General features: G+C 38.0%; 1 protein-coding gene across 1 annotated transcript in view; it reads right to left on the minus strand.

Annotated features, from left to right (window-relative positions):
• Nucleotides 1-20400, minus strand: part of SLC10A7 (solute carrier family 10 member 7) — a 214971-nt gene that overhangs the window by 180272 nt on the left and 14299 nt on the right. Inside the window, exon 4 of the mRNA XM_033133342.1 lies at nucleotides 16656-16731. Coding sequence (XP_032989233.1) covers nucleotides 16656-16731 — 76 coding nt within the window. The remainder of the gene's footprint in view (nucleotides 1-16655; nucleotides 16732-20400) is intronic.

Below are 20400 nucleotides of genomic sequence, written 5' to 3' on the forward strand. Positions count from 1 at the left end.
CAAGCTTTGGGATGGGTCTTGGGGTCACAGCAAAACAGGGCCACACATTCAGGAGAAAGCTTCCTAACACCTTGGTGCTGAAGACAGAATGCCTCAGGGATTCCACAGACCCTGGAAACACCTGCTATCCACAGAGCAGGTATGAGGACGAGCCCCATCCTAGAAAACCTCTAGAAACTATTACTGCCAGAGCAGACTAAGCACCATGACAGCTTCTGGAAAGAGGAAACGTGAGAGTACCAGGAGAGTGCACAGTTTTGTCATTGTAAGGCCAGGTTCAGGACTTGGAAACCTAAAAGGATGTCGCACTTGGGCTGAAAATCAGCTATGCCCAGAGGAAGAGACCACACAATGACGAGGTGACAATGAGGACAGTGACAGAAACCAAGGTGCCAGAGGACCGAACGAGGACCTACTAAAGAGCCAAGCTTGGTTAAAGCCTGGTTAATGGAAGAACCAAAATACACCGGAAAAGAGAGGGAGAGACAACGATGAAGGAAAAAGAGAAGGACAGGAAAGAGAAAGGAGGAATCTCAGAAGGTAAAGGAATCAATTTTAAAAATACAAAGATAAAAAAATGAACAAACTGAAAAAATCAAATGCACTATCATGGTATCCTCTCTTCCCAGCCTCATGAAACGAAAAAGATGTGTGAAGCAACTTAGGCAAGGACGAGAGAAAATATAAGTGATTTTTCAGGTATCATGTGAAACTATGGTTTTCTAAACCAAGGTGGAAAAAGATAACATTTAACTCCTAACCCCCAAAATAATAACAACACTAAATAATAACACAAAATAATAAGAACATTCAGTAAGACAATGCAATAGTAGACTAGAAACTGTAGGTCATTCAAATAAACTGTCTAGAGAGTAATGATTAATTTATCAACAATTAACTATATCCAATAGACTTTCCATTCACAAATTTTTAAAAAGCCAGCTGTCTAACATCAATAACATAATTGTACAACGTTTTGTAATTGCAAAGCATGTTCACATATGTTAATTGAGTCATTTAACTCGATAACAGTAAGCAATATATATCTGTTGCCAGGAACTATTTTATATAACTTAACCAATGGTGTGGATTTAGGGAAGAAGGCAGGTATATTCTAATAGGGTTTCTAACATTGAAATTAATTTTTCCTTTTCATTTAAATAAATGATATTTAAAGAAAAACATGTCCATAGTGTCTCACAGTTTCAGATACCAGAATAATATATGCTAGAAAGGGATATATTTGCTGCTGTGTTCCTGGGTGGGATTGGCTTCTTGGTGGTAGAGTTTGGGGTCAGCGGTACCAAAACAAATTCAAGAAAAAAGGCCTCTTATGTTTGAGGTGTAGTAGGAAACCTCAGCTTTGCTTTCTCCTTCTCATCCTGCAGGGAATGAAAGTTGCTGAGATGGATATGGAGAATCTCCTGATGGCTCGGGCAATAGCAATCTCTTCTTTTAACCCCATCACTGCCATGATATAGAACACACAGGCTTGGTGAACCAGTGCCCCTGACCCACCCACACCACCTAAGTGTCTGGTTATTCCATTCATATTTTATAGCTGTGGGGCACAGCCAAGTTATGATTCCGCCACCAACCCAGTGTATGGAAGCAACATTTGCAGCCAAAGCGTCAGCCACACTGCGTTGCTTCCTAGGCCAGCCTGTGCCTCTGGCTCCCCCATGCAGGTAAGTCTGATGCATCGACCAGGACACCAGGAATGCATGTGTGAGCAGCACCCCTTCCATCAGACCCATTCTCTTGGATCTTCCAACCAATTTGTTATCTTAACCCCACTGGGAGATCTCTCACAAAATGCCCTAACCACTGGGAGAGAACCTGGAAGTCTATCACTCCCAAGAACCAATTTTCTAGCCAGGACCTATGGGCCTGACTCAAGCTCTAGGGACTTCTCCACACCCTCCTTCCTTACCTGACTTCCTCATTCACGCTCACCTGCTGTTTCTGCTCTTGTTAACTTCCCCCTTTTCATTGCCAAACTCTGTAAAAGCAAACTACACAGGATTCTCTTCATACTCTAGCTCCCGCTCCTCAAAATATTAGCTCAGTGCTCTCTGTAAAGGGCAAGTGCTCAAGAATTTGTTTTAAGAGTTCCCTGACATTCATGTCTCTGAAAAATTTCAAGCCATCCACCTTCAATGAGGAAGCAACAAAAGATCTAGGTGTTCTCTCACGTGATTGATTTCTGGGCATTTGTTGTTTTGCTTGAGATACTGTATAATAGGATGAAAGTGTTCTGGAGAGGGAGTCCACACTTCCCAACTGTGTGACTTTCATCGGGTCACCTCACCTCTAAACCCTAATTTGACCAACTACAAAAATCAGAATAATATAATATAATAAAACCAGTCCTACCTACTTCATATAATTATTGGGAAATTAAAAAGAGAAAATACAGGTAAAAGCATTTCATAGGATATGTAAAATAATTTAAGATGCATTTATCACAAAAGATGATCTAAAGAAGTATTTTCATATATATATTTAATTCTATATATACTGAAACTACCATAGGGAAATCACTATTTATTTTAAATAAGGAAAAGAAAATTTACCTCACCATTCATTCAAAACAAAAATCAAGTATCTACTAATGTCTTCTAATATCAAAACAATTTTTCCTACATGAGATATTTACTTGACTAAATAGTTTAAGATCATTCAAAAGTAAAGAGAAAAGACTAAAGGTCCCATATAGCTACTAAAATGTCTGTGTATGTTTTTCAACACTTGAAAGGTTTGAAAACGCAAGATCAACATTACAGAAGTCTTTTATTTCCTTCCAAGCATTTTGTAGGTGGCCACCATATAAATGGCTGGGCTGCTGATGCTTAAACAAAGCACAATAGGTGTGAATAATTGAGAGAAGTAATAACATTACAAGTGGACAGCCAAGTATGTATCTTGATTTTTCTATAAACTTTTAAGACTTTTTATAAAAGTTAATTTGACATAGGACAAAGTGAAACAAGATATGAATTACTGCCTTAATAAGACATATTGACATCAAGACACTGATAGGGCTGGATTTAAACAAATCCCTTCAAAAAATATTAATCTCTTCACATATATTTACTGTGTTCCAACATATGCCAAATACTGCCTTGGACACAGAGGACACGACTGTGAGTAAGAAGGACACATTCCCTGCCACCTAAGGCAGCCTCAGTGAGATATGCAGTCATTTCCAATATTCTGTGCTCCCTGTGCCTCGCTGGGGAAGCAGCACCGGGCCCTGGAGGAGAGAGGGCAGAGCTTCCTGAAGCGAGGCCTGCAGTCAAGTAGTGCAATCATTCCCTGTGCAACTTCTTAGGGATCCTTCTTTACCTAACTATTGGCTTTTTGGTCCATTCCTAAGTCAACCTTTCTTTTTCTCACCTAGGTGGTTCGGGCACTAAGCCATGTAGGTGGAGAGCTTTTAGCACCTGTCCTACCTCCAATGTTAACTGAGAGACTGGCATTAAAGGGAAGGTTGGGAGAACAGACATGGACAGCAGAGCACCTGGTCTAAGTTAGATCCTAGGTCTTCTCTTATTTACTATATAATCCTTCACCAGTTTCCTAATCTCTATTTGTGTCAATTTTCTCATCTATAAAATGGGGATGATCACAGTACCTATAGCAAAATGTTGTTAAAAGGATTGAAAGAATTAATATACACAAAGCACTGAGAACACGGATTGACATGTCACGCAGTATAAAAGCACTGGCTAGTCTCATTATTTTGATGGCAAGCATGTCCTGTGATTGCGGTCATCTCACACTATGAGAGTTAGCAGATAGCTAAACCCACTTAAGACAGAGGAATTGCCCACAAAAGTTAAGAGTGCTTGCCAGAATTGTGCGTTGCTGCAGTTCTGAGTCATTGTATAGTCAGTCCTATTGCGCCTTTTTCTCCCTTCTAGGTCAGAAATCGGGAAAGCACAGAAACATGCTACTATTTCTTCACATCCCTGAGAGGCTTTGTAAAAGCTGAGGTTAGGCTTCTTCCAGTGAGTAAAAGGGTCTTTTATTTAGCAAACAAGCTTCTAATTCAATTAACTTCTTTCCTCTTTCTCTATTGATAATCAATTTATAATGAAGTGGGCCTAAAGTTGTAAAACTTCATCAGTCAAAAGCAAACTGTTCCTTAAAATAGGCTTTTTCTTTTTTTTTTACCATCAGAAGTATTTCAAACAAAATTTTTTAAAATAAAGATTTTTAAATAAAGAGAGCCACATAATTCCTTCAACAAAAATTTCATTTTTGACTACCTCCAAAGAGATAATGATATCAAACCACCAGAACTTACAGAGAATCAAGTAGTCTCTTTACAGACTGCTTGAGCCTGGCAGATCCTTTGTACTTTTAATGCCAGCTCTCATTTTTCATATGAAAATGTGACTATGTAGCCCGCTTTTAAGAGCAAGTTTGCAAACACACAGCGGACATTTGGAAACCAAAATTATCAAGGATCTGGAAATATCAAACTTTGGAGAAACTAAAAGAATAAATGCATACTAAGAACTCCATTGCACAAATGCAATAAGTATTTATAAGGGCTTATTTTGACAAGGACTTAATGTAAACTCAAGTGAGAGTTAAGGCCCATCAGTCCCCCTTGTCCTTGATAAGTCAGGGACACACAAAAGATGAAAGCATTGTTTCATAGGCTAACTCATTAAACACTTAAAAAAAAGATTAGTCCCTGTGGATGACAAAGGGGCCACTTACTAAACCTAATGAGCTCAGGATAGGCCTGCATGGTGGGCCTTACAAACCCAGAGGCTAATAGTAACCACATAGAATTGTGGTTACTAAAAGCCAATCATGGTGGGTAGTCACATCATTGGCCTGTGGCTTCCTTGACAAAGGTCAACATTTACCTTAAGAGAGCCCGTCTATTATCTTTTTGTGTCTAAGATAATACACCTTCGAAATGTCAGAATCTTTTCCAGCCCCTCATGGCACAACCTCGCACCAGAGCACGAGACCACAGAACGCTTCATTATTACCTTGCTCCCCGCAAACATCTCTACGTGCTATAATGTTAATTATTAATTGTCCTGTACCCACCAATGTGAAAGAAGTATGTTTCCTTATTTTGCCTTTTTATCCAATCCCAGAGATTTTCCCCCCTGCTTAGCTTTCTCCCTCCCCCTTAATCTACCACCAATGGATTTCATGTAACCCTGTTTATGTCTCCTCCTTTTATTCTAATGTATAAAATAAGTTGCAAAACGGTCATTCTCTGGAGCATTTTCTCAATCCATTGATATTTTGCTTCCCAGAAACTGTCTTCAGTTTGGTTTCAAATAAACCAATAAAAATTCCTTATAGGTTTGGCTATTTCTTATGTCTACATATGTATAAATATATAAATATGCTTTACCTCATATAGGTAATTTATCAGACTATTTTTCTGAATTAAACTTTCATGATGTGCCTATTGGAGAAAGTATACCATTTTCAAACCAATGTGAACTTGATGTAAGTCTAATTAGATGGGAACTTTGTAATAACACTGTCTCACAGTCCGTATCTGAAGGATCAGTAAGTGAGACACACTGGGGAGCATAATCTCTAAATACTGCCCACAATGAGCTCTCTGAATAGGATCTAAAATATACTTCCATCAGTGAGAAATACGTCGAATCCATATTGTTCAATTCGATCCCACTTTATTCTGGCACAATAAACGTATGAAAAGATCCCTGAAGATACATACAGTAGATCCATAAGAAGATCCGTAAGAACATACAGTCATGGAAATGATGGCAATGTGACTTCATCATTGTTCTTAACAACTCTGTTGGGATCATTATATGACTAGTCCTTCTCTAGCTTCCCCAAAGCCTCTGCCATTTCCATAACTGTACCCTTGGATTGCATTAAAGGAATACAAAGAAAAGCAGTCCCTGCAAAGCAAATTCAAAAACAGGTTGGAGAGCCAAATACATGCAAAAACATCTGATGAACAGTGAGTCACAACAGAGGTACAAAGAAAGTAGTCTACTGTGGAAGAAAGAAAAGATTCATTCTGACTGGGCCTGTGCAAAGGCTTCTTGACAGGGGAATGGTGGTTGAGCTGGGCCTTGACTGACAGGCAGGACTGCAACTGGTAGACTGGGGGATGAGAGGTTGTCTGTTAGAGGAGCAGGCTGGTCAAGTGAGCTGCCCACAAGCAGCCAAAGAAGTTACCAGGAACAGCGAGTTCTCAAAGTGGTCTTCGGGCAAAGACAAAGGAATTGTCTGCAAGTAACAGGAGGCCGGAAATCCCCCTGAGAATCAACCAAAGGCCAGAAAGTTTGTCCAGAAGATCACACGGTCTGACTCAACGGGCAATACGGACGGCAGATTTCCACTACAGGTTAGGGGAGTGTTTTTCAAACTGTAGTTCACAGAATCCACTTAGTGAATACTGATTGGCAATTTTTGTTCCAAGACAGAAGAGAGGGAAAGGGAAGGAAGGGAAGGAAAGGAGAAAGATGGCGGGAACAGGGGAAAGGGGAGAAGGGACGAAAGGAGAGGAGAGAGTGAATGACACAAAGAGTAACCATACTTTGGAAACTTTTCAGTTTCTATCTGTGGGTTGTATTTTTTTTAAAAAAATGCAAAGCAATCATTTAGAGGGTCCTGCAAGTCCAATATCTGGGCACTCGATTGGAATGCAGCTCAGTCCCACTCAACACATTCAGACCATTAGTTTGGATCCAAGTATTCTTGGTGAAGAATAATCTGCTTGAAAAATCTTATTGCACTAAGCAGGGTGTTCCCATTGGGGACTTAGAGGATACAGAAGATAAAGCAGGTCAAGTTTAAAAAGCTAAGTCTTCTCAGATTTAATTCATTGATATTTCCATAACTCCATTGTTTGGTAAATTATTGTGAATAAGTCTTCTATTGTTAATAATAACAAATTTGTAAATACACACAAATACATGTGTAACTGGTCTGTAGTCAATGTACTGATAAACCACAGAACCGATAAAAATACATGCCCAGAATTTGGAAATATACATAAAAATAATCAAATTCTCTACAATAAGACACAACAAATATGAACACCAATCAGATATGATTAAGAAAAAAGTTATAAATGTGTTATTTAAACTAGTGTTTCCTTAAAAATCACTAAAGGGCCCAGGGTGTCTTCCTAAAAAGGAAGTCTGATATTTAAAATGCAACTAATCAAAATAAGCCAAGTTATTTCAATAAATCGTTTTACAGTACTCATAATATATGCAGACATTTTGATATTGAAAAGGAATTCGATAATAACAAATTTTCAATATTTATGAAGAACTGTTCAAAGGTACCTGTTTTTGTGGTTTGTTTTTGTTTGTGAGATAGAACCGGGGTGGTTTTCCAGGCTTTACAGTTTAGAGGAAACATCCTGAAAAATCTGTTCAGTACCCCCTTATCTGGCTCTAAACCCCCAAGGCCTCCTCCCATAACTAATTTGGCTTTCATGCCCTTTAGTTTCCAGAAGGAGTATTCTTGGATATCTAAAGTAAGTATTTTAAGATAGTTGGAAATTTTTATACAAAAATATTGAGGATCTCTAATACAAACTAAGGATTACCCGGTTTACTATTATTTAAAAACCCACCATCTTGTAAATTTGTTTAAATACAAACTATCATATATATATATATATATATATATATATATATATATACACATATATATAATTTACTGTTTATGTTACAGTTGAGCTATAGCAACTGCTAAATATATAGTTTTAGATGAACAAAGTGAGTGATTTAGTGAACTTAGAAGATCAAATTCTTGAGGCAGCAATGATGATGACTCAGAAAACCAGGTGATTTCATCAGTGCCAAACCTCTGCAGTGATAATAATGCTGATGCTTGCTTGATACGTTTTCTTACGATGTACCAGTACTTCTGCGAATGACTTCATGAGATCCCTGTAAGCAATTCTATGAAATAAGGACGCAAATACTATTGCTCCTCGGATAAGGAAACCAAGGCTCAGAGAGGTCCAGGCCTTACCGCTCAGACCACTAGACGAGGAGTGGTAGAAACAGACATCAAACACCTGCTCTGATGCCTTTGCAAGTGTATCCTTTGCTCTAAAGGTCAGGTGCCTAGCAGTAAAAGTGGTGATGTTGTGCCGCAGCGTGTGAAGCTGCTGTTGTTTAAATACTTCTCACCCAAGATCAGGACTCGCACTTATGTCTGAGGGACCCAAAGGTGGGGATCAAACGACTTCACAGAGGCAAAAAGGACTCAGAAACAGGAATCTGGCAATGCTAAATGAGGTGTTTCACTATCAGGTCCTTACAAGACACTCCCATTGAGATGGGAAAGGAGTCCGACAAGAAGAAAAGGAGTGATGAGAGATTAGGAAGAAAATTAGGAGAGAAGAGTGTCAGGGAAGCAAAAGGACCCTGGAGGCACGTGGCCATAGTGTCAAAGGTGGCAGGCAGGTCACGGAGGATGAGAACGGAGAACTGCCCACTGGATTTGGTGGCCAGAAACCACTGCCCACCACCAAGAGGAGACACTTTTGGTTAAAGTGGTATAAATGGAAGACAATTTGAGAGGCATGGAGGGGTTAAATGAGAGAACTCTACATTATACACAAAAATCTTGGGAAATCGAAGTATGTTTCACCAAGTTGTATAGCAACTGAAAACAAGCACAGCCCACTCTTTCTAGTGATCCTAAGAATGCCACCCAGGCCAGAGGATGAGACTACATGTAAAAAGTAGATATGGAAGGGCAGTAGGGACGTGGAGAGTCTTGTTGCTGCTGCTGCTGCTATTACTTCTGTTCTTTCATTTGTCAAAGAGGGAAAACCCTTGCAATTTATTTCCCAGACAGCACAGGAGGCGAGAGAGTAAAAAGTGTACATCTGCCAGCTTGCAAGAGAGCTCAGCAAACACGGCGAGCAGTTTTCCGACAGAAGATGCCTCCACGACACCATTCCACCTCCACTGCAAGCGAAAGCAGTAACCCACCCCCATGAACAGAGGAGGAAGGCAAGGCCCAGAAGGGCCAAGCGATTGCTGAAGCTGGGACAAGTGACTGACAGATCAGATTTCCATCTCACTTCCAGGTCTCTCTCTGTGCTGATCAGATCGACTCTAAATGCCTTTATAAATGTTTCAATGAATCTTATCTTCATGCATTGGATTAGCAAGATCAACTCCCCACTGATAATGCAAAATAATCGCGCAACTGTTTCAGGCCCCCCTGATAAGCCAGAAACTGAACTTTCTGTCTCCGTTTGGACTGTGATGATCTTGATCTTTCACCTCCAGCAAAAATCCTCTCATAGCTATAACTTTAAGTGAGTAATGAGCGCTTCATTTGCTTTCCAAGCAGATAGGAAACCTTTTTTAAATATACTCAGACTGCCATGACCTTCGTCTATGACTTAAAGAGTTCACCACATGTAATAATTTTCTTTGCTCAGGAGACATTCTTAAATTATCTTTGAAGAGATTTGGGCACTAACCCCATTGATGAAATTACACACACACACACACACACACACACACACACACTTCAACCTGTTACCTTTCTCGTATACCTGAAATCAAAGCTTTTCCTTAAAATGTATTTGGAATTCTATGTGACTATCAAAGGGTTCTAAAATCCTTCAACCTCCTAACTAAAATATAATCAAAATGCCAGCTACATGTGTTTACATTGCAAGAAGCATCCTGCCTTAACCCTAGATGAGACGAGAAGACCGTTTAGTGCCTATACAGGCACTAAAAAGCAAACACAGTCCACGTCCTGACACTGAAGTCCTGGCTGTCCCACACAACTGAGTGGGGCTCAACTCACCTGGGGCACATTTTGTTTTTTCCTAGACTAAAAAAGGAAAACCATAATTTAATGCTATGGGCCAATGGAAAGCCATTCCACTCTGTTTTGATTATTTTTGTGAGGTTGATAGCATGAAATAGAGATTCTAAATAATGTAATGTCACACTAAAAGTAGGCTTCTCAAAGGCAGACACCAGATCTTACTGTCCTTTGATTCCCTCTGGTAGAAAAGAGTGTCTACATAAAGTGGGTGCTTAACTGCTGGTTGAATATCACCTTCTATTTCTACAGCTGGATGGTGAGTACAGTGGTGTTTACTATTATGCTGTACTGTGTGTGTGTGTGTGTGTGTGTGTGTGTGTGTGTGTGTTTAACCTTTTGTAGATCTGATATTTCATCACTTTAAAAAGAAGGAGAATCCTGAGGCCCATCCATCACACATTCTAATTCAATAGGTCTAAGGTGGATACACAGATTTTTTTCCTTACCACCCTAGGTAATGCCAGTGTGGGTGATCTATGGAACTCACTTTGAGAAACAAAAAAATAAACAAACCAACATAAATAACATGCCTCTAGTTAGTAAACTGCTATTAGCGGTGAAAGTGCCTTATTTTCATCCTTCAAATTACCAGGCTTAGCCTGAAACACAGATAACAGAGTTTAGCATAAAATATTGCTTACAGATATAACTGGAAACACCTTTTTAACTTGCCCTGATTTTTATCTATTATGATTCCTAATGCTTTTCTTTTCTTTCTTTTTTCCTTCAGATATTTGAAGGCAGAAAGCTTTAATTATATTTCTCTCCTACTTCGTTTCATGCTCAGACTAAAAAATTTTACAGTTACACAGCTTTTGAACTGTACTCAAAAATTGAGACTCATATTGACTTCACGTTTTTAGGCAATGGCTTGTAGCTGAATCCTTTCCTATCTCAGCGTGCAAAAAAAGAAATACTGAGGTTAAGGAATACAGTGCATCTTTTCCCAAACCCTAATGTTCTTGCTTTTTCATTAAATACCAGCCTAAATTACAGAGAAATAAAATACCTCTATAGCAGCATGAAAACTACGTAACTCTTTCTCTCCAAACTTAGAGAAATAACTTTCCAGTTTCATGAAAAAGAACCTTATTTTATTAAAGGAATCCCTATGGGAGTTAGTAGGAGGCAGAAGTCACTTAAATTTAAATTCAATTATTCCCTTAGCAAGTCCCATAAGGTTTAAAATTTTTGTACGGCTTTTGGAAAAAAACTATGTTTGTTTACCACAGAACTTTACATTTAGAACAGAAATTTAAACCAAACAAATGTACACAGTTTTAAACAAAGAATAAGTGTTTATCATGTATCTCCCATGTTAGAATAAAATAGAAAACATTTTGATCTATCTTCTTTCTTATACTTGGAAATAAAATTCGGGTTCATCAAGTCTTATTTTCTTTTATTTAAAAAAGGAACTAAACCCCCCACCACACACACACACAAGCACCATCTCCATCAATCAGACCACGTCAACAGCACACTTTTGAAAAGTTGCGTTTAAAACACTGGAATGAATAAATAAAAATCATAAAAGAAGAACCTAACCATGTTTCCAAATTTAAGTAAAAGCAGTTTAAAATTTAAAAGCCACAAAACAAGGCTGTCAGTCAGCGATACACTAAATAGTCTCATTTTAATACGTAAAGGATATGCTAGCAGTCCCTGTATATGCATTGCTATACACACACACTGAGTTCCTTCTGCTGCTAAAAATTATTATCAATTCTAGTTGGCTCCCTGAAACAAAAACAACCTAAGTTCTAAAAGCAGAAATTGTTTTTTAACTTCAACAAAAAGTAGTAAGATTATTTTTCGCAAGTACAAGCTGTGCGTTTAAGGGATGCAATAACTTCCAATCCGCAACAAAACCTTTAAACCAATAGTTTTATGGAAAAAGCATTGAAAATGGAAGGTATATAAGTAACAGGAAAAAAATCTCTTCCTAAGTTACACAAGAACTTTTCAAACCAAAACTAGGAGAATTATTCCAAATGACACTAGTGTATCGGCATACATCCTCCAAATCATTAAATACAAATATGCTACACAATCACCCATGTTCTTTAATACATGAGAGCATATACTAAACATGTGTATATATATTAAAGATGTATAAATAAATATATGAGAGCATAAGCTAAATGTAAAGAAGTTTAATAACACAAAATCTGGAAGGAAAAAAGTTTTCTTACATGTCATAAACACTGCAAAGAATAGTTAGTTCGAAAGGACAGTTCAATGTAGAAATGTGCTGCAGCAATTTTCCTGCCACGCTGAAACCCATGTGGGCACAAAGCCACGGTGAGGCAGACAGAGCAGAGAATCACGAAGAAGTAGAATCAAAACCTTCACCCAGTGGCACCTGACATTGGACTCAGCTTTTGGGCCTTTTTATTTACATGGGACGAATAAATTCACTTTCCATCATAGATTAGATTTTTTTCCAACATATTACACAAAAGATTAATCTTCCCTGACATTTACTTCAACAAAAGCCTATATTCAGTTACCTTATAATGTTATTTTAGAAAAACATTCAACTTAAAATGAGCTAGTATCTTTACTTCCAGATCATGTTCTTCCATAACCTGACACAACTATAAAATAGTCTACCCATTTCACATCAGAAGATACAACCAAACAGGACTTTGCAAGCTTTATTTCTGAAGCTCAATTTTCAGTATTTATAAAAAATTGTGGTTTACTCCCCAATGCTTGATAGTCATGAAGTTGCACAATATAAACATTTAAAGAACTAGACCAATGATATTAGAAAACAAAGGAGATGTTTGTAAAGTCAACACTATTGACATGCAACATTAATGTAAATAATTTAAATATCTACTGGGGAATGAACATGTAAATACTTTCTAATGCTATATGTTAATGTCAAAAAAAAATGAATGAACTTTGAACTTCTGCCAAAAGCCATTTGAGAGCAGAAAGGTTTTTTAGTCTTAAATCTCTTAAGGGAATCACATTAGAAAGAAAGAGATAAATGACATCTTTAACCCAATTAACACTGGTCTCAAATATACCAAAAGAGACCCTTTTCTCAAATTCTTTCAAGGTGATAGAAAATCATAGCAGTCCAAGACTCGTGTTAACAACTCTATCTCACTAATTATGTGGCAATTGAAAGAATTGCTGGCATAATGAAGCGCCGGGTAAATCTAACTACCTGTCAGTTCCATTCATACACCAAGAAGCCGAATGCGGCTCAGAGGAAACACACAACCATGCCGACTGGCTTCACTCTATATGCGCGACTAAATCTCAGCTGGGCCTTAGTGCCGCCTGGCAGTGCTACCATCTCTCCAGCTAATTCACTCTCTGCACCTAGATGCAACTGCACATTTTCTCCTGTCATCTCAAACATTCATAGCACCTACGTGATCATGATGCTTAGCTGCTGAGAAAATAAAAGGCATCAGAAGCGAACTCTCACGTGCACCCCTTCCACCCATCTCCATGGATCTACCCACACGCTCTGCCTTCGCTCCTGTTATTATGAATAAGTGGTCCAAGCTCATACTGATGCTCATACAACCCGATACCATTGGCTCCCACTGGCCCAAATAAATTACTCCAGCACTCTCTCTTAAATCATCAGCTACCTCTCTACTGCACGATTCCCTTCATGATAGAAACATGCTGTCATCTCGGCATTAAAAAAATCTTGACCCCATATCACCCTCGAAATACAGCCCCATTTCTCTATTCCCTTGTATCACAAAGGACCTCAAAACAGTTGTCTATACCTCTTGTCTCTAATTCCCGTCTTCCTGTTTGCCCTTGAACCTATGCCAGACAAGCTTTTGCCCCCACACTCCACCCAAACCACTCCAGTCAAGGTTACCAGTAACCTCTACAAAGCTTAAGTCAAGGACCAATTCTCAGAATTCATCTTACACAACTTATTTGACATAGCTGATCATACCCTCCTCCTTCAAACACTTTCTCTACCTGGCTTCCAGGATACCATTCTCTCTTGTATTTTTTTTTTTAATCTCACTTTATGCTTCCTATGTTGCATTTGCTGGATACTACTCATTGTCCAGACTTTTTCATGTTGGAGGGTCCCAAAACTCAATCCTTGAACCTCTTCTCTTTTCCACCTGTGCTCTCTCCCTAAGTAATCTCATCTGATCTTGGCTTGAAATACTATTTATTCACTGATGATGCCTTAATTTATACCTTCAGGCTAGAACATCCCCTGCACTCTCAATTCTTATAACTCTAATTGCTTACTGACATTTCCATTTGGATATGTAATAGACATCTTAACACAACGAAAACACAAACTCTTGATCTTTATCCATATGGCTGACATTACAAATATTTACCAATAGCCTGTTCTCCTCATGAATGACATGAATGACAACACATGGTAAGGCCATATGACTTCTTCTGGCCAATTTAATGTGAGCAGAAGTGCCATGTATTACTTCCAGCCTGGACAGTGAAAAGCCCCACTGTGATTCTCCAATTTCTTTCAGTTGCTGTGGCAACTGAAAATACTCTGTGTTCCATCCAGATGGTGTACCTTCAAGACATGGGGCCTCCATCAACCAGGCTTCTTTAGTGATGGCAAAGACCTCACTGACCCACATGGGACATGTAACATGAGCAAGAAATAAACCTATATGCTCAGCCACTGAGATTTTGGAATTCTTAGTTATCATACCCTAGCCTCGTCTACCCAGACTAATACTTCCCAAACCTGCTCTCACATAGTCCTCTTCTCCATATCAGCAACTCCATCCTTTCAGCTGCTCAAAAACCCTGATGTCATTCTTAACCCCTCTTTTTCTGCCACACCCCACATCCAATTCGTCAGCATATCCTGTGCTTTTAAAATACACACAGGATCCAACCACTTTCACTGCCTCCACTACCATCTGGTCTTCAAAAGACACTAGTAATAAAATGGAAAAAAAAAAAAAAAACAAGCCACACACGGGGAGAAAATATTTACAAAGCACATATCTGATGAAGGACTTGTATCCAGAATATACAAAATTCTCAAAGCTCCTCAATAAGAAAACAAAATACCTAATTTTTTTTTAAAAGCACAAAATTTAATATAGTTCTCCAAAATACATGGATAGCAAATAAGCACATGGAATGCTTACCATTACTAGTCACTGGGATATGCAAACTAATTAAAAACCACAATGAGATACCGTTTATTAGAATGGTGTTTATTAGAATGGCTAAAATTAAAAAGACTGACAATACCAAGTGTTGATGAGACGTGGAGCACTGCAACTCTCATACACTGCTGCTTGAAATGTAAAATGAACAACAACTTTAGAAAATAGCGTGGCAATTTCTTAAAAAGTTAAACATACAGCTGTGGTAAAAAAAAAAGACTGCTTGTCTGTTGATAGAAATGATTTACTTCAGAAGCTATTTATAGATGACTATTTATTGGTGATTCTTCCCTTGGTTGATAGGTGCTAAAACATACACCTACTAGATGATCCAGTCACTGCACTCAGAAGTATTCCCAAGAGAAATGAAACCATATGTCCACTTAAAGATTTGTACACAAATGTTCATAGCCCCAAAGTAGAAACTGCCCAAATGTTCATCGACACGTGAATGGATAAATTGTGGCATATCCATACAAAACAGTACTACTCACCAATAAAAAGGAATGAATTATTGATACATACAATATTGGTGAATTTCAAGCTAATTACACTGAATAAAAAAACAGAAAAGAAAAAAAGAGTACAAACTATGATTTCATTATATAAAACTCTAGAAAATGCAAACTAATCTGTAGTCACAGAAAACAGATCAGTGGTTGCCTGGAGAAGAGGGGCACTAAGAAAGGCAGGAGGAATTCCCAAGGGGTACAAAGAAACATTTGAGAGTGATGGATACATTCACTATCTTGGTTACGGTGATGCTTTCACAGGTATATACAGATGTCAAAATATTAAACTGTTTAAATTTGTGCAGTTTAATGTATATAATGATACTTTAATAAACCTCTTTTTAAAAAGAATATAGCAGGTGCTCAATACATATGTTTGGAATATAGAAAGTAAATGAAAATGAAAATAGATGCTGAGAAAGCAAAATCCTAAGAATGAATTGAAGTGGGAACCCCTTAACTATCTTTCTTCATTCAATAGTATTCTTTACTGAATGATGGAATATAAGTGGAAAAGGAGAAGTAAGTTACTACAAAGCTAAGTCCCTCAGTATCAGGTGGTAGAGCCTTTCAGCCAAGAAGAGCCACTTGTAAGAATGAATAGCTCCTGAAACGGACAACTGCTGTCCCAATATACAAGCACTCTTCTTTTGCCACGGTCCCCAAGCAGCTGGATAATTTCTTCGAACTTAACTTAGAAACCCGGCCTCATTTCTCCCTCATATATCACTTTCACTTGCCATTAAACTTATACTGACGCCTTTTCCATGAATTTAGTTTGTTACAAGTTTCTGAAGAACTAAGGAATGGCCATAGTGGGTATCCTCAGTGTGAGTCTTAGGCGAAAAGTTCTTTCCTTGGATTCTTTGTCCTGTGTCTCCCAGTTCCCCACTGAGGTAGGAAAATCACTCTCTCTATTTCACTCACTCCCCCACCCCCACTCTTCTCTTTGAAATCCTAAATTCCGCTCATTATCATCAAGTTTAGCATCATCCTAATATACAAAAACCCCTACTTCTTTCATAAGCTGCTATGGTTACTTATGTGTCTTCTGTGACCTGACTCCATCATAAAATGGAATACAAAATAAAAGCACAGCACCTAGCTACGTTTATACAAAGTTAGCCCCGTGACTCACCTCATTTCCACCAACTGCCTTGGTTAAAATCACTGCAGAAGACACAGGGGGAGGCATGCAGCCTACAGTCTGCAAACTGAAAAAGAAAAGAAAACGCAATTGTAAATGGTATGCTTTTTGCCCTCATAAATAGGTTGCACTGCATTCATTCTAAAACAGCAGAGCTGAGTAAAGGAAAATAGGAGAGTGATTGCTGATGCGCATGCTCTGTTGAGTTTGGACAATTGTATATGAGGCAACACAGAAGATGCTGCAAAGGCATGGAGAAGCTTTCGTTCCATCCACAGGCTTTGGTGATTTTATTTTTAAAATTATTTAAGCTCTTATGGTATAATTCAGAAAAACAGTCAAGTTATAGTAAGTATAATCATTGAAAGAGGACCAAAATGGTTACTCATTTGCTAAGTGTGTATAATCTTAGGTTATTTTGACGTATCTTTTTCTTACTTTTTTTTGTAGGAAGTCTTTTGGCAAAATCAAAACTTTAAAACCACTTCCAAAGTTCAAAAATATTCAACAAAACACAAGCTTACATTTGCTGATTCCTGTTTATAAAACAGCAATTCCCAAACTTTCATTTCATAAAAGATATTTTCATGTCATTGTATTATAATTTATTATAGAAATCGGCATGACACAATCATATACTTTTTGAATTCAGGTTGTAGTAAATTCCAGTGCCTATTCTAAACTCGGTTTTTTATTACCCAAATCGTGACAAGAAGTCTATTCTCTTAGTTTAGGACAGAAAATACATTGCATGGCAAACCAATGAAGCTATGGGTTGTAAATCTAATACTAAAAATAAAAAAATATTACTCAGCATTCATACAGAATATACATTCCGGGGATAGTGAGTAGCTGGCCTGACTAAAGTTGAAAGTTCATACAGAAAGTTCACAGAGTATCTGACTAATATTTTGAATGTAGGATTACAAATGATTTTTATTCACTTTTATAATAAGGTATTGTCTAAACTTTATGCAATTAATTTACATTAGGTCTGAAATAAAAAAAATGAAAGTTTTAACTCATTTTGACAGAAATCATAAGAAAACACCTTTTATGGAATTTCCAACTCAATTTAGATCGATGTGATCTCCTTTTAAGGATTATTTTCCCAAATGATGCTAGTCTGCCCAATTATGAATCCCCAATCTCTGGGCCTTCCTTCTGATCATCACCATCATTGTCACTATTACTTGCTGAGCATTTACCATTTGTAGTACTGGTCTAGGCATTTTATGCATTTATTCCTCACAATTATTTAAGATAAATACTATTAATATTCTCATTTTATTGAAAACTAAAGTTAAGAAAGAAGTTAAATAACTTGCCCAAACTCACAAAGCCACCTGTTTAGGGTTAGACTTTTATTCTGGAATCCAGGGTCGAGGACTTAACTTACCTACTCTTCCAACCACTCTGCCTTCTATACGTCCCCTACCACCAAGACTAGGGACAGGTCCTCTCAGGTATTTTCAATTTTTCTAAGTTTTTCACTCTTTGTCTCTCTTCTGGTCTCTTCCCTTCTATGTACAAGGAAGTAGAATTCTCCTTATCTTAAAACAAAAAAAAAAAATCCCTAACCTATTCACTGAATACATAATGCCTTCTGTAGGTAGGATACTACACAAGGGTATAAAACAAAACATAAGACATCATTCCTACCTTCGAGGAGGCAGAAGATTGAAGACCTAAGTGTAGTTAATTAATCTCAAAATTAGTTGAATTTGCTCCTCAACATATAATCCTCCTTTTTTCATGGTGGCTCACTGTTGACCTTCTTTAAAGAACACTCCACCTCCACGACCCCAAATCCTATTCTCTCTTTATTCCCCTGAAATCTGACTTACGTCCCTTCTACTAGTAAAAGTAGTAACCTTAAAACTAACGAGTGATCTCCTAGTCACCAAATCCAATGTCTTTTTCTCCATGTTCACTCTCCTTACCTCCCTGCTTCTCAAAGCACTATATTCTCTTGGTTAACATGGTATATCATCAATCTAATTTATCTCCTACCTTTTAAACTAGTCCACTCTAGTTTTTTGTTGTCTCTCCTGCCTTCTTCTCAATCTTACTTTCATATCTGAATCTGTAGGAATACTTTCAAATTTACATTTCTAGCCTTAACTTCCATTCCTAAATTTGTAGCAGCCTATACTTGCTACCTCAAACTAAAAATATCTAATGTTGAATTTACGTATTTTTCTAAAAAATCAATTTGTCTCTCAATTTACCTATTTCTGTCAATGGGACAGTTTTTTCCTAATGTTTCAGTTTGAAACTTTGGAGTTATGTTGGTTCCACTCACTCCTCACCCGTCAATCAATCACTACAACCAACTTTCCATTCTGTGCCATCACTGTTGCCATCACCCCCCTTCAAATGCTTTGCGCCCAAATCTGGACATTTCCAAACATCCACTCTCTCCCTCTACCCTTTTCCTTTGATACAGTAAGATAAGGAATATGTGCTCAAAATATATTTACTTCAATGACTTACACCAAGTCCTGATGTAGAAGCCTGCAACTCCCTCAAGTTCACATACTAAGTAAACACTCAAACTGGGGAGGGGATGGGAGAAAAAGTGAGCTAAGAAGGGCTTCCCGTAAGTGTGTGAGGCTACGTTTGTATTCCTTTAACGTTAATATCCTGAGGGGGCAACTGTATGCTTGTTTTATTTGGCATACTGAGATTGTAAGTCCTACTCTATATACACAGTACAATGCTATCACATTAATCTTCCTTAATGACCGTTTTTTAGCATGTTGTTTCCTTGTTTAGCACATTTAAGAACTCTCCATCGTCTATAGATTGAAACTGAAAGTCCTGAGCCCAGGAGCTCCAGCCTTCTGCAAGTTGGCCTAAAGAAAACTTTTTATCTTTTTCCCCACAATGCCTCACATTTTAATTCTCTAATTTAGGAGTACACAATCCTTGCTGAACCTCTTACCCTTTAACTCATTATACCATCTGACAAATCATTTGTCATCTGACAAATCATACGCTGTCCCATTTTGGTTGGTTACTATTTTATATACACGAGTATATGTATGTGTGTGTGTGTATGTGTGTGTCTGACATATCCAACTAAATTGCAAGATCCCTGAATACAAGCAAAATGAGTTACTATCTTCCTATTTCTTGAGTACTCTATACATGACATATTCTCAGTAACTATTGGTTCCTAATACACATCATACATTGTAGTTCTAAAATGATGTCATTATATTTATGAGGCATTTTATGCTTTCCTGTAAAATTTTATGGTCATTCTCTCAAACTCAATCTGGCCAAAACAGCACTCTTGATTTTTCCCCCTTGTCCTAACTTATTTTTCTCCAGCTAAGTAAATGATGCCATCAATTACCCAATGGCTTATACCCAAAATCCAGGAGTCATCCTTGACTGCTCTTTGTCTTTCTCTTCCCATATCCTATCCATCCATGGGTTCGGAGAGCTCTAAGTTTAAAATATATCCTCCATATATCCATTTCTCCTTACAGAACTCCTGCACCACACTAGCCTCCAAGCCGGTCTCCTAGCTTTCTCTCAGGCCCTCCTACTATCTATTCTCCACACAGTAGCCATAAGAATCATTTGCAAATATAACAACACCGTTTCTCATTGAAATCCCTCCTATAGTTTCCTGTAGCACTCAGAGTCAAACCTGAATGCTCTACCATAGGACTCTTGATTGACCTGCTCCTGAGTGACCTGCTCCTGTCCACCTCTCCACCTC

This window comes from Rhinolophus ferrumequinum, chromosome 18 (genome assembly GCF_004115265.2).
Source record: "Rhinolophus ferrumequinum isolate MPI-CBG mRhiFer1 chromosome 18, mRhiFer1_v1.p, whole genome shotgun sequence".
Classification (NCBI taxonomy): Eukaryota; Metazoa; Chordata; class Mammalia; order Chiroptera; family Rhinolophidae; genus Rhinolophus; species Rhinolophus ferrumequinum.